Genomic DNA, 15,418 nt, shown 5'->3' with positions numbered 1-15,418 from the left:
TTTGGTCAGAATCAAAACAGCCGCAACATGTCCCACAGTGCCAAGAATCTACAATTAAGTACATTAACACTTAATATCAATGATCCTCTCTTGTGCCCATGTACATTTTCCACTATCAGGTTTGTCCAGATACTTCCAGACAACCAGATGAGGATTTCTGTCTCACTGCTTCACATTTCAAGTGAGCTGTGTAAGTAGGAATCAGTTCAGCACCTCTGCTACTTGCATAAAAATAGGTACTGTGATTGTCTTGCAAACAGATAAAAAGCTTTTCAATACTGATCAAGAAATTTAACAGTGTCATTAAGAAGCAATATGCGCAGACAAATATTCATGCATGTAGTCCTCTGTAAAGGACAATTCACTATGAGGGATGAACACCCACATGGTATTTAATCTATTTGCAGTACCACGGGTAGCAGGGAGATAAGTCTAAAATAACAATTAGCCATCCAAGGAAAATAACCAGCTTTGTTAAACACTGCTTTCCTCCATCTCATGCATCTGCTCAACTGTGGGAGCATATTATGCCATCAACTGCCAGTATAAAAGGACAGACAGCCTGGCTTTGGTAAGCTCACTGCTGTGGGAAGTTCTGGTTAGGGCAAACAGATCCTATTGCAAGATTTGGTCAAATGCTGAAGTCTCTCACTTTGAGTACCACCAGAATGTCATTTACAGTCAGGCATCTTTCCTCTAGAAAAAAACCCAGTCACATACCACTGCTAAAGCAGCCCCAGGCTTTATTGCCAAAGAACTCAACAGATTTTTATTCTCTCCTGAAATTTGGGGAGGAAAAAGCTGAAAAGTGGAAAAGGAAATAAACACCTGTAAAAATGTAAAGAGTGGTGTTTGCAGAAGAACACAGCTCAAAGGATTTTGAAGGGTCAGGATGGAGTGACTACAGAGGCACTCTCACCAGGAAAAGTCCTCCTCCTTTCCTCACTTCTGGCAATCCTTTTGCCTCCTTCAATCTCTTTGCTCCTAACCCACATCCTTCCTCTCAAAATAGCTCAGATCTGCACAAACACTAATTGAAGGAGCATGTTTGGTGTTGTGTAAGGTGAGTGTTCCATGTTTACTCAGGAAGGTGAGCCCTGCTCAGCAACACTGCAGCACAGAGAGGTCCTAAAGCAGAGGAAATGTTGGAACTCTCGCCCGCTTGCTCAGGATTCCAATTGTACGATGACATCCTCACAATAACTGGGTGACAACAGGATACACTACAATATTCTCAGCAAAATACCTACAGTCTTGTTTTATTCTAACATCATTTCCTCTCAATGTCAAAAATTGCCTGAAATCACTGCATAATTACACCAAATTTTTTCTGGTGCTTTACGATCTTTATGCTCAAATAATGCAGGTACTCTGACAACTTTTCAGATTATTAACAACTCCAAGGGATAATTGCACACAAAACTCAGCACTTAAGGCTCTTGTTTGTAACCTCCTGTACCAGGCAAATCACAGTTCAGGAAAAAGAAATTTTCAAGCTCATAACTTTTGAGCATAGACTTGTAATTCCCATCTGGCCTACCCAAACAAAAACTTCATTTTAATAGCATGGATCTGAGGATTTCAGCAAATTTTAGCTATCCGGAGAAGCAATGATAGGAATGAATCACTCTGCACTGGCCCCTCTTCTGGGAACTAGAACGCTTCTAGGTTACTTTTTAAACAATGGAGAACAATTTTGAAGCAAACACTTGAGTACATGAAGCAAACACTTCAGTACTTTGCTTGCTGAGGGTGTGTTCAGGGGTACCATCTGCCTGCTTTGATAAAATGTGACCTTGGATTTGAGGTCACATTTGGCAACATTTTTTTTTCCTTATTTCCTTCTCTCCCTACAAAACAAACAGGCATTTATTATTTGGGCAGCCCTTCTTTAAACAAATTTCAGCCATCCTATGCTATGGATGGCCTAGTATTAGGGTGCCCTATTTATCATATGAACAGGCTTATCAACAGGTTCCTCCCCAGCAGTTCCTGGAACTGTGAACTTTTTCACTTTGCTGCCCTCAGATTTTTGTGAGAGGTACAACCTGAGCAAAGGAGTTCACAGGAGTAAGTCAGGCTCCAGTGGAATCGAACCTGTTCCTAGGCTGGAAGGAGTGAGGAAGAAATGGAACCAGTCCAACTGCTCAGCACCTCGGATCTTTCCGCATCCACCCAACAGTGACATGCACCATTCATTTCCTAAATTCCTGTACCTAAGAAACAGAAGGGGAACAGAGACCCACAAAGGCACATCCTCAAAGATTGGATGGACTGACCAGCAGCATCAGTTCAGGTACAGGTTGTATTAAACAACCAGGTGAGAAACATGATACACCCAGGATACAGCCAGCTACCAACAGCTCCTTCCTCATCTTGCTCTTGACTGCCATCTCTCTCCTGTAGATATTTACCTTCTCTTTGGTGCAATTAGGAGGCCTCCGGAGCAGGTTTGCCTCACGCCTCTTTCTCACGAGTGTGTTCCTGGTACGTGCCATGGCACAGAGCAACCGCCAGCAAACACCCCCACTCTGTAAAGCTAGGTGAGAAAAGCCGCTACACACACTTAAACCAGGGCAGAACTAAACCACCACCCAAAAAATCATGGACTCAAGAGCCCCACATGGATACAGATAACCAGTGCAACACACAGTTTAGGGCCTCAGGAGAAGGCTACAGGCACAGAGAGAAGATGCACATTCCCTGATCGCCAGAGGTAATGTTCCACAAGCAGGACAAATACATAACAGCCAGATACCATGCACTTCCTGAGCTCTTGGATAACACCCTTCTTGCAACTCTTCAAATGCAAGCAGATGACTTCTTTGATAATACCATCTAGTACCCCATAAAATTCAGGAAAGCAAACCTTGCACAAATCACCAACTAAAAAGGCTACATAAATTTCCTGGTTTAGCCTAATTTTTTTAACTTCTCCAAAGCCAAAGCAAGGGACAGCATTCTGAACCAAGTCCTACACAATCTGTGAGCTTGTGCACATCACAGATCTATGCAGAATCTGGTGCTCAACCCACAGGACCTGCCAGAAATACCACAATTATGCCTGCTCCTAGGAAAGGTGACACTTAGTGTATCATGACGAGGGTTGCCACTAACCTGAGAGTTTTATAGACAGTCCAGCAACTGAGGGAACAGATGAGCAGAATATGGAAGGCAACAAGAAGATCTCAGACTAGAAAGTTTACTAGAGAAAAACCTAAAAGATATATTGGAGGGAAATAAATGTGAGGTTCTGCTAAAAGATAAACAGCAGGAGTTTAAGAGCTACAGATGAATTACAAAAATTAAAAAAAAAATCAAATACTTCTTCCAAGAATAAAAACACTAGCTGGCAGTAGGGAAAGTGATGATTGCACCTTGCCCCTGAGAGTAAATACCTATGTATGGCCCACGTGCACATCAGACTTGGCACAAGTCTTACCCACATGTATTTCAAACATGCACCAACAAAATTACTGCAGTGCAAAAAAGGAGAAATTCAGATACAAAACTCCCAAATGCAGTTTTATACCCCTTGGCACACAGAAAGGCTATCTGACCTCTAACTATAAGCTATTTCTGAATACAAAACCCTGTTGCAAAGAAATAAAAATGCAATTTACCTTGCCAAGTCCTAATGTATTGATTTGTTGAGATAAACACAACAGAAGCTCTCCAGTTGATAAGTTTTGGTTGTATTCAGTACTGAAACAATCAATGATTTCTGATGCGATTCATTTTGCAGATGCAAAAACTCCTCCTTGGAATCCAAATAATCAAGATGTTATCTTGAGTACACAGCAGGACAGACCACGTCTTTTTACACGTGCAGCCGAGAACTGTTGCAGACCCTTTAATTTATTTACTGCCCTGTTATGAGCAGCCTTAAGAATTGTCTACCATGTGATGCTTAATAAAGGCTACAGATCTTAACTGGATTAGGATTACTGAAGGGATTATCAATGAGAAACAGCATGTTGGCCTCTCTCATCCTAAGAGTCAGCTCTTGCACATTTTCAAGCTCCCTTCTGCTAGATGCAAACTTCTGGAGGAAAAACAATTCAAGGTTTCACCTCTTATCTGTGTTGGGCTGAAAAAATATTCAGGATTATGTAGCTAGGGAATCTCTAGCACAGAAAGGAAGGGATGTGAAAAAAAGCAAGGATAACTTCCCTCACTTCTGGTTTATTACTGCACAATTCCAGGGCTCAAGAAAGCAGAAAAATCACTGTACTTTCCAGACTTTAAAAAGTGTACACATAAAGAAGATGAAATCTCAAATAGAAAAATGATCGGTAAGACATTCAAGTAACTATAAATAATCCCCCTTCTTTATAAAAAGCAATGATGATAAAATCATAGAATGCCAGGCTGGAGAAATACCTTCAGGATCTACTGGTCTAGCCTTTTTTTGGCAAAAATTCCCACAAAACAAACCTACAAAAAACCCAAGTTACATTTTACATTTTAGTGTTACATGTTACATTTTAGTGTTTTCAGCATTAAGATGGTTTTATTTAAAGTATTGACAATCCCATCTCTGCATTTTTACCAAATTCATATTCTTATCACAAGTAGCTTAGCTACTCACATGTTAAATTATCTAATTTGTAAGATACATCACTTACTACTTCATTAGTATTTATATTTTTAGCTTGTCATGAAACTAAACCCAGGAAGTTATATACCCTTTCAGTTAGCAAAAAAACATTCAAGGTGGCAGAAAGACTTTAACCTGTTGGCAGTAAGCATCTTGGGGTGCTTCTTACCACAAAAAATGCAAGGCTCTCAAAAAAGTCATTTGTAAGGAAAAAACAATCTACATTCCTTACTTGTTTAAACCCTCATGACCCTAAACAGCTGCCAAGCCACAAACAACAGCAGAAACAAATTATTTCCTGAATATTCATAGACACTAAAAATTTATATATTCCAGATTGTTTGTACACATTGAAACAAATACATTCAGTTAAATTTATATACCACTGAGCATCTGGGCACACCCCTGCCAGAGGATAATCAGTCTAATGCCACAGAGGTCAGAGTGACTACACAAAGCCACACCTGTAAGAATCCTGTTGTTGTGGGTGGCTGTTATTTAAAGAAAACATGGTGGGAGCACAAATCAGTGCCTACTCAGTGAATTAAAGCAATGGCACTTTGGAATCCCAAAAATGGTGAGCATTTTTAAATCTTCCTCCAGGAACTCTTCTTCAAATTTATCATCTGGCATCTGACTGCTGTACATCGCTGTCTAAACTGGGTCAAGGCAAAGCGTGCAGCACATTTACCCAGGCAGGAGGAGAGGATGCAGGTAAGTAGGTTATGACACTCAGCACAAGGAGATAAAGAGCCCTCACCTCCAGAAGGTGCTTTCAGAGCAAGTTTGCATAACCAGTGCAGCCAGTATGGCATGGATCCCGAAACAGTGCTCTGGCCGCACCTTCTTTCAAGAGACATTTTATCCAGGGAGGCAGGGCACCGTTCAGCTTTACTTTGAAGGTATCCACTGGTCTTGACTCTTCAAATCCCTCAGTATTTCTGGAGTATACCTAAGTGCCTGAACTCAATATAGTCAGAGCACAGCCCTTCAAAAACCCACTGCTCTGCACCGTGAAACAAGATGTTAACTTTTACTGCAGACAACTTGATCTGAATGCAGCAAAATGAATTCAAACCCTTTTATAACCTCACTGCTACCCAACACAACTTTCTCTCAGCTACCAGGGTGAATGATCCATTACCACAATCCCTGAAACAGCTCCTGATTTGTGATAAAATAACTACAGGCTACAGCTATGCATGCTGCTGACTGCTGCATCTGCCCCTGCTAGGCCCAGGACCAACAACCCCTCACAGATGAGGGAGAAGGATGATGACATAGAAGTAACCACACAATCCTTCATAAATCAAGCTATCAGCTGAATATTTTTATTTCTGTTCAGACCCACAGGCCAGGCGAATTACAAAACGTATTTATTAGTCAGCACGGAAGTACATTGCAGTTGCACAGCTCTTACCAAAAATAGTACAAGCCATTTTTACCCATCAACATCTACTAGAGCATCAATTTAATTACATTTCAAAGTTCTATTACAAGCCATTCACAGGATCACCTGCAACACTTCAATGGGTTAACAAATCACTATTTCCTGAATGATTCACATCATTACCGAACCAAACCCACTGTACTGCTCCCACAAGTGACTTTAAAAGCATATGTCAGTCTTGCACAGCTTCAGCTTCTCAGTGTGTTGAACTAGAAAAATAGATAAGAGAGCACAAGTTTGTACAGAGTTAAGAAAAGAAACTAAATCTACACAATCTCTAGAAAGAATTACTCCTGCTAAAATCAGATCTGAGAATTCCTACAGATATGGTAGCAATAATAGCTTCAAAAAACTCTTTAAACAGGAATACAATTTCTTGTGCTCCTGCCAAGGCCATGCAACCATTTGCTTGGCATAGAAATTATGATAACACTATCTCTCCGAAGCTGTCCCATGAGATACCTTGTGAGCTCAAGAACTAGGACTTATTCTGCACATTCACAGGACAAAGTCCCCAAAGGATGGGGCTCACATTCATTCATTGGTGAGCAGCTGTTGCAAACAAAGCTTAATTTTTCTTGGTGCTAAGTGCACCATCCCCTCCTGCTGGAATTCAGTTCCCTCTGGCAGGGCTTCCTGTCATCATCCACCTGGAGACAAATAAGTGCAGTAGTGGGGCATGGTAAAAATAGCCAAAACATTCCCAGAGGGAACCCCCACCTTTTGGTTTCAACATCCACCCCTTCCTCTCTGAGCCAAACTCTTCCTAAGATCATCTCCAAGACTTTCACTAGGAGAGTCAATATTTAACTACCTCTAAAACAACAAAAGAAGTTATTTCTCCAAGGGCAATAAACAAGCAGAATCAGGAATCAGACTGGGTCACTGCAGTACCACTGCAATGCTTTGTCCCTCAGTGATTCTACAGCTGAAATGGTTGTTTAAGCACAGATATCACTCACACCTCTGCTACTTGCACCTCTTCACTCCTCAGTTCTCATCCACGTCTGGTACCGATCTGGAAATGCAGCGCTCATGACAGTGGTGTACACTGTGTTACTATTAGGGAAAGAAGAACACAGGGAGTGAATGAGTGACACTGCAAAGGAAGGATGGGGAATTGAGCCAGCCAGCAAAGCAGCAGGACAAATTTTTGTGGAAACAAATGTTCTGCTTAGGTACAGAAGGATTAGGAAAAGAGACTGATCAAATTAAAGACTGTTGGGACTAATTTTTCGTGTTCTTTTCCCCACTCAGCACAACAGAGGAACTTTATTTCCACATCCTTTTTGTCATTGTATTAAACAATTGGTACTGTCTCTATGTCACAGCTGAGATGAACCTTTTCCTTTCCCCATTTCTTCACATTGACCAGGCAGAGGAGAGGTCCTGGCATTAACTTTGAGGGAGCCATTGCCAAGCTCCAATGAGAATAAGTGATGCAGAGAATACACTGAGCTCCATGTAAAACTAAATCCAGACATGACACCCTGCAAAAGTGCAATTTCTGGAACAATACAGAATAATGGTATACTGAAATAAATTTGTTGGAAACCCACTAAATGGTATCTAAAAACTTTATCCCATTTACTTTATTATACGTTAATCACAGCTATATCAGAACATGCAGAAAAAGCTACTGCAAGTGTTAACAACAACCCAAAAGTTCCAAAAGTGGGCAAAGAACTCAGTGTGACATCCAGCTGCTCATCCAAAGCAGTCATTTGTTTCATTACTCCAAAGCAACTTCACATCACCAGACTGAGTCAAATCAAGTGCAGTTCCTTCGCTGAAGTGGCAAAGCCAAAAGGAAGCATGTTGTGGAAATGAAAAGAGAGGGCCATGACCACAAACCAAAATCTAGGCCGGGAAATCACAAGACATTCAGACACATAAGGAAAATCCTCAGGCAGTTTGTGGTTTAGTTTCAAGAGGCCTGAGACACAGCAGGAGGCACAGATCAACATCTCTCAATCTAATACTTACTTGTTTAAGACTGGCTTCACTGATAACACCTGTACAGAAAGTTTGAAGAGTTGTCATTTTGATAGATAAAGAGCGAATTGAAAGGCTATTTAGAAACAGCAGTAGGATAACATTATGAAGAGACTAATATAAAGTCAAAGACTTCCCTTGCTTTTTTTAACGTCAGACCATTTTACAGAAGTACTTCCGAAAAGCCCTCTGAAGAACACTCCAATTCCCAAAGCTCCCCACGTCTAATACTATGTGCCTGTGCTTGAAATAAGAAAAATGACATACACAAAAATGACGGGATTCACCTCCTGCACTTTCCACCTGAATTGCAGGACTGCTGCAAAATGCCTACATAGGAGTTCAGAAGCATTTTAAACAACCTTCAATCTTCAACCCCCTTAGAGACAGCTATGCAGTAAATCTTGTTCCTCGTGAAAAAAGCACACCTTTTAAATCCCTCATAAAAGAGCACTTATGCTTTGTCAAAGAGCTTGAAGTGCAAATCACAATGCAGAATTTGAGAAGTACCTTAAAGAGTGTATCAAAATTGATGTTTTGCTGTCCAGTAGCATTAAGAGCTTGGATGGCTGGAGTTCTGTGGGAAAGCAACACAGGATCATTAAACACACTTGTCTGTTCCAAAGGCTACAAAGAACCAACACAAAAACCTTCTCGTTAAAGGCCTTAACATTAAAATGTCTGCTTTGGTCTAAAATAACCACAGTTATGTGACTGGATCTCATCTCACATTGCTGAAGCTCCTGTTACTGCTCCATTGAGGACATACCAAGAAAGAACCTGCCAATCCCTTTTAGCACATTACACAGCCTAAAAACCACATGTGAGCACCTTCCTAGTGCCATTCAGTATTTTTGCACTATGAATATAAATAATTTAACTTCTACTAAATTTTGATTTATGAGGAAGTCTACGGCCTATGCATTATTCTTGCAATTTCTCACTAGTTATGAGAATCACTGCTTCACACCCTTTCCTTTGTGAATATTGCTCTACACTTCATCTGTTCCTTTCAGAGTGGCATTACAGGAACTGAATAAGCCACCTGCTCAAGGAGGTAACACCTGCCCATATCTCTTAACCTCTTTCAAAACTAAGTGTTGTCTCCCAGCAGAGCTTCCAACAAATTTACCTGCGATCATCAAAAGGAGGAGGGGTAGTCCAATGATCATAATTTGTCTCCACACGAAACCACCTGTAACAAGCATATAAGCAAATAAAAGATGAATCAACAGGTAATTCATCAAGTCCAACAATCAGTATCCCTATCTGGCCAAAAGGAAAAAACTCCCTCCAAAGCCAACTCCCTCCGCCTGCTGCAAGCCCAAGGGCCCCATGTTGGTAGATGTAGCAGCCTTTACCATTGACTATGGAACACAGGAATGGCATGGGTGACCTCTGATCTCTTGCTATAACTATTACCAAGAAGTGCCCCAGATTTCTCAAGGAAATTGTGCCAATAACCCAATCGCTTGGAATGGAATGTGAGAAGCAAAAATGAAGTAGTTTTTTCCTACTTACGCTCCACCTAAGGGATCGAGAGGCCAGAGATCTGCTGGCCCTCTTCTATTCCTTGTTATGACCATGCCTTCTTTGGGTGAGACGCCTCCTACAATATAGTAAACTTCAGCAATGATGGGAATGCCAGCCAGTCTGAGAACAGCTGACTGGAAGTCCTCTGCTTCACTCAGGGTCTAAGGCAAAAACAAGATGACAGTGAGGTTAAGCACCAAAACAAGCACTGGGACATCTTCACAAGTAAACAGGTCCAGCTTTTCTGGAAGTGGCAACTGACTCTGAAATACTACTTGAAAATGTTGTTAATACAGCAATATACCAAAAAGTATAAAATAACCCCTGGCACAGTTATTCATATCTACGAGTACAGCTGTCTTAACTGGTTATGACACAAGTCACAGCTAGCTCAAACACTCTCTAGGAAGGAAGTCTTGGCAGATGGTCTCCAGGACCTTTGGCACTGGAGTTTGCCCTCCAAAAGGATCAGAATTGCCTCATTACTGACAATACTGGGTCAACAATTAGTTTCTCCTAAGAAATCCATTTACTTATTAAGGTGGTAACTTTTCTGAGCAACTGACTCAAATTTACTAGATGTTTAAATACAAATGGCACAACTGTGAAATGTAAGAACAATTCAGTGCACTTACATCTCGGACAAGCCAGCTGACAGGGTAATTCCTATTGAGGAAAGCAGCTATAGCATTTTCCCACCATCTACCACCATCTAGGGAGAAAAAATAAATTATAATACATGTAATTTATATACAGTGAGACAGAGTAGGCTCCTATCACCACAAAGTATCTATATGTTATGGGAGAAATGCCAACAATGAGCACACCATTCAGATGAAATATAAATAGACAACATAATTCCAACTGACATTCTGCCACGACAGCTGGATTAACACCCCTGCTTTCCAGAAAGCATCTCAGACCCGTCATGACAGGAGTGATAGTAATCACCTCATTACTCATCATACTGAAATATTAAAACAGGAATAATTCCACAGAAATAATATAACAGCTAAGAAGGTAATGATAGTGTTTGTGTTACTGAGAAAAATAAGAGAAGTTCAAACACCAGAAGGCCAAGTTTCACATGCTCATTTCCCTTAATTTGTAGTTCAGCTGGAATCTAAACTAAAAACAGCTTTCACATGAAATAAATCAGCAAGCAGCAGCCCACGGACAGGACTGCAGCATGTGTGGAGTGAACATAAGACTTGGAGAGACAGGACTTCGGTACACTTTGCACTTAACACTTGCTTTTAAGCTGAACTAAAAGCAGTTTGCATCTGTGCATATCAGCCCAAGACACTCCAGTTCTCAAAAGGGTTAACTAACTACGCTGGTATCGGAAGCAGTGTGTATGTAAACTATGAAAAGAGTTTAGTGAATCCAACAAGGCAGCATTAACAAAGCAAACAGGAATCAAGAGGTGCAAGTGCTCCATAGCAGAATCCCTACTCAGAGATAATGGACAGGTATAACATATACAGTGAATATTGTTTGCATATCTAAAAAGTTCAAGAACAGATTGTTCAAAATTAAAGGGAAAAATGCTTATCACCATCACAAGGGAAAAAAAACCATTTTAGATGTTGGTTCTGAGAATACATTATTGCCAGCTCTAATCACCTAATAAATAACAGCAAAGTATCAGCTTCTTAAAAGGAATGAAAAGAGAAAGAAATGGAAGAGACAATTTCCCAGACTTTGAGTTTGACATAACTGTCATTATCTGTGAAACTGAAGCCCTGATAAAGGCAGTGACCTTTCCCTGCCTTCCCCACTGCTACAAGTTTTAGTTCTCAACTTCCCTCTACTACTGGTCTTGCCCAACTGCCTTTCCAGTGTCTCCATGCATTCCCTCAAGCCCTGCTGCCTTATGCTTCTCTTCCCATCGTCTCTTCCAATCTGCCTTATGAGGCCAGACAACAATGGAATACAGCAGAACCAGGAAAGCAGCAATTTCATTGCTATCCAAACTGCATCTTGGTCTCTCAGCCTGTACTCTGCCACCTCCAATGGTGTCTCTTGACCAGACCACATCAATTAGTCTTTTACAGCTTTCCCAAGGCTTTCCCCATCCTTTGACACTTTCAGCTCAGGTGACACTGCTGACAAATGCCTTCTCCTACACAGCAGCCAAAATCAGGCAGCACATGTACTTTCAGTCCCTGAGGGCAAGGCAAGGCATTCCACTTCAGATCCTTCCTAGCAACCTTAACCTCATTTTCCCTTCTAGGAGAAAAAGGCCAGGGCAAGCAACAATCAACAAAAACAACACACATAACATCTATTGTGAAAGACATTTCCTTTACCTCGTTCATCCCCAGAGACGGTGAACTTGTGTGGACTTTGCCCAGTCCATAAGCCTACATAACCAAGAAATGTAGTGCCTTGGTATGCTACCTGAAACCAGGAAACAGAGCAGTTCAGCATTCCAGAACAGAACACAGTTGAAACCTGCATCCTGTACTTGTTTTATAGCTTTCATACTTAAATTACTGTATAACACTCTGGCTTCAGTTATACTAAAACATGCCAAGTAAATTATCAAGGGACTCTGAGACCTCAAGTTCACTGCATTTCATTTGTTTGTGATCACCAGCTGCTACAAGAGTTTTGCTCAAGTTAACAAACTGCAGAGCAACAAACAGCAAGTTTTCCATTTGCAAAATGGACTAATGAACTCAGGAAAAAAAAATCAGACTAACCAAACTGCACTAGCAACTAATTCCTTTTTCGATTCAAAAAACCCACACTTATTGGTCTCACAAATTAAATTCACAAGGTCTAAAAAAAAAAAAAAAAGCCTTAGAATTGGTTCATGCCAAAACTAATCTCTGCCATATTCCCTAACTTTTTTAGCATCTTCACATTTCATTCTTTCAACATCTCTAAGAAACAATGATCTGCAATACTAGATTAAGCTGTTCTACTTTTTCCAGTCCATCACCATAAACTGTATGTCCAAAAAGCAAAGAAAATCAGCATTCATCCCACACTCCTGGGGCATAAATGTGCAGCTCTAATAATCCAGTACATTTGGGATGGGAACTACATTAAATTCCTACCAAAAAAAAACCTGTCTTAAGCAGCTATAGGACTATGCCATTCTTCAAGGAACACCACCCAGCCATGCCAACCCTCGGTCATACCTGCCCATCCTTTATAAACTGCACATCAAGTGTGACCTTGCGCAATAGATCAACAAAAGCATAATCCAAGTTTCGACCATGGTAAATGTTTCCTTTGTCATCCTGAGCGACAATGCTTGTACAGAACCTGCAAAAAGAACAGAACAAGGAATGACTGAAGGAAGAGCTGTGACACTGCTTTCAGTATTCTAGCTGAAGGAGCTCAGACTTTCAGGAGTAGCTGGGCTGGTGTTCTGCTAAATATTTTATTAATGTTAGCACAGAAAAAAAATGTCAAATAGCACACTACAATCTACTTCAGGCCAGAAATTACAGAGCAGGCAGAAAGCAGCACTTCCACTTGGGAAAAATAGCATCATTTCATTTCACTTTTCTAAGTCATAATAAAAAGCTGACATGTAAAATAAACCCTAAAGTGTCACACTTTCTGCGTTTAACTTAAATAAATTCATTTCCATTTGTACTCTTTATAATTTTAATCACAAGTAGGTAAGTTCCAATTAAGACCTATCAATGAAATTGAAAAACATTAGTTATTTAAGTATCAGCCATTTCAATAACAGAGTATTCTCTAGAACAAAAAGTGGGCTCAAACTCCTTGAGTAACAAGTTCCATTTCATTAAAACAGGCTTTTTTGAGAAGTATTTTGCATTAGCAGGGAATTAACTTATTTTCTCTGTACTTAGGAGTTGGTCATTTGAGTGATGCATAACCCTGCCACTCAAAAATATGAAAGTAAAAAGTTCTTCCCCCAAGTAGGCTATTTGCAGTTGATGGGGTTTTTTAGTATCCAAGCCAAGAAACTGAATTTCAAGTTTACCAGGGCTAAGTATAAGTGTTCTCTGCGAAACACTAAAACAACAAGCATTTAAATGTGTCATATCCAATATTAGTCCTTACTAAAAAAAGGATCATTAACTGAGTACCACACATTACAAAAAAAAATAATCCAAATGCAAACAAGGGGCCATATGCCTTGATATTTGCTGAAATCTGTAAGGAGAAATATCCCCAGAGGCAACACCAAGTGTTGATTATTCTCCTGCATCACGTTTCTAGGGCAAAAAGATACAACGAAACTGAGTATTTTTTTCACTTAGATTCTGTTTGCTGCCATAAATATACTACAGTCACTTTCCATTGTTCAAATCAGCAAGTGACATTATGCAGCCATTGTGAACCTTCATCTAGAAAATGGTTTAGTAGTAACTTTATCTCAGACAAATGAGAGATTAATTCTTCTAGCATCTTTTTTGGCAACTTTTACATGTCAGAGAGCATTACATCATCTTCAAAGATATATTATCTCAACTACTTTTGGATGGACATACCTTACCAGCAAAAATGATTTCTGGATTTTAATACGTTTATGTAGGCACATATGTACGTACACAACATCATGACAGCTGGATATTACTTGTACTTCACAACACAAAACATAACTGTTTCTTGTTCCATTCAGCATCCCAGCTGCCACAATAGAATGAAGACTTCCGCTTGAACAGATGAAGTGGTCCCAGAAGGAACAGTGCAAGTCACCCGGCACACGCCTTCACCCGCCCTTCAGTGCCTCGTCCCACGCTGAACTACAGCTCTACACCCACCTGTACGAGACCCTGTAAGTACCAGGCACTTACGCAGTGGATTCGTAGGCGAAGTTCAGCAGGATTCCATCTCCGAGACTTACTCCCAATGCTTTGCACATCCCCGCAATCTCCCCCGCGAAGGGCTGCGGCATGAACAGCTCCAGTTCGGCTGCTATGGGCTGGATGACTTCGTGCACCCATTTCGGCACGCTCTCGCTGCAAGACACACCCGAGGCGTTAGCCGAGAGCGGGACAGTGGCTGTGCAGCTCACACCTGGCAGCCCTGCGCTGCTCCATCAGCCCCTCCCGGTGCCGCGGCACGTCCCGCGCTGTGCCCCCTCCCCGCAGCCACCCCAGCCCCGGGCAGCCCCGCCGCACGCACTCGATGATCCGCTGCACGGCGGCGCGCAGGAAGGCGGGCTCGAAGTGCTGCAGCACGGGCAGCCAGCGCTGCTCGGGAGGGCTGTCCAGGCTCACGTTGCAGCGCAGCGGGGACGCCGCCAATGCCGCCCCGCATAGAAGCGCCAGCAGCGCACACGGCCCGCAGCCCATGGCGCAGGATGCGGCCGCCGCGGTGCCCCGGGGCCAGCCTGCCCTTCCCCGTAGCTCCAGCGCCCGCCCCCGGCCCTGCCCGCCCCGAGGCGTCACCGGCAGCCCGCCCGGAGCCTGCAAGCCCGCTCTGTCACATGAGAGACGGCGACGGAACAATCCCAGCACGGGGTACATGGTACCGGATAACACGTGTATTGCCCCTGTGCTTCTGCTGGGCCAAGCTGATCAAAGCCAGCCCAACACAGTCGCTTCTACAACTGGGGCAGAGGGGACAAACCCACGCTTGGCACAGCTGTTAGCATGCCGGCCGACACAGCAAGGCTGTAAACAAGAGGGAAACAGGAAGAGAGGAGACTAAACACTTGTCCTCAACTCCGAGGAGAAAAAATTACCACTCCCTTTCAGTGGCAGAGGTTATTAGTTTCTGGGACATATGTTCAAGCAGGCAAACCACTCAGCTGTTCAGCAGAAAAAAACACCAGCACAAGTAGAGTTTACACACCGTACTTTCCCCTTCTCCCCTTAACTTTGTCTCCAGCCCCTGCTCCA

At 42.0% G+C, this 15,418-nt stretch overlaps 1 protein-coding gene and 1 long non-coding RNA gene across 4 annotated transcripts; one reads left to right on the top strand and one right to left on the bottom strand.

Moving 5' to 3' along the window:
• Positions 1 to 45: 45 nt before the first annotated feature.
• On the top strand, positions 46 to 14,343 carry LOC146437774 (uncharacterized). Its single transcript, XR_014851520.1, has 3 exons — positions 46 to 2,296; positions 5,204 to 5,314; positions 14,194 to 14,343. It is a non-coding gene; the product is annotated as an uncharacterized LOC146437774 (long non-coding RNA).
• On the bottom strand, positions 5,910 to 14,948 carry NAAA (N-acylethanolamine acid amidase). 3 transcript variants are annotated; one of them, XM_085057750.1, is made up of 11 exons: positions 14,700 to 14,948; positions 14,369 to 14,533; positions 12,731 to 12,857; positions 11,891 to 11,981; positions 10,214 to 10,290; positions 9,567 to 9,739; positions 9,178 to 9,240; positions 8,556 to 8,622; positions 8,037 to 8,065; positions 7,009 to 7,109; positions 5,910 to 6,259 (listed from the first exon to the last, which is right to left on the bottom strand). In XM_085057750.1, the coding sequence occupies exons 1-10, from the start codon at positions 14,867 to 14,869 to the stop codon at positions 7,034 to 7,036; spliced, it is 1,038 nt and encodes a 345-aa protein (XP_084913876.1). In that variant the 5' UTR covers positions 14,870 to 14,948; the 3' UTR covers positions 5,910 to 6,259; positions 7,009 to 7,033. The 3 variants fall into 3 exon arrangements, 2 of the variants coding, with proteins under 2 accessions (XP_084913876.1, XP_084913875.1); XM_085057749.1 differs by having other exon boundaries at positions 7,015 to 7,109; XR_014851519.1 differs by lacking the exon at positions 8,037 to 8,065.
• Positions 14,949 to 15,418: the final 470 nt, after the last annotated feature.

The sequence above is a fragment of the Lichenostomus cassidix genome, chromosome 4 (genome assembly GCF_008360975.1).
Source record: "Lichenostomus cassidix isolate B80296 chromosome 4, HeHo_3.0, whole genome shotgun sequence".
NCBI classification, from domain to species: domain Eukaryota; kingdom Metazoa; phylum Chordata; class Aves; order Passeriformes; family Meliphagidae; genus Lichenostomus; species Lichenostomus cassidix.
The sequence above is the reverse complement of the archived record's forward strand: the minus strand, read 5'-3'. Positions and strand labels throughout refer to the sequence as shown.

Bases quoted from the DNA above. Each gene is read 5' to 3' on its own strand.
- NAAA (XM_085057750.1), bottom strand. From the start codon at position 14,869: ATGGGCTGCGGGCCGTGTGCGCTGCTGGCGCTTCTATGCGGGGCGGCA. The intron at 14,534-14,699 runs GTGCGTGCGGCG...TGTGTCTTGCAG, and splicing joins GCCGTGCAGCGGATCATCGA to CGAGAGCGTGCCGAAATGGG. The intron at 8,623-9,177 runs GTAAATTTGTTG...GCTTTCCCACAG, and splicing joins CCTCCTTTTGATGATCGCAG to AACTCCAGCCATCCAAGCTC.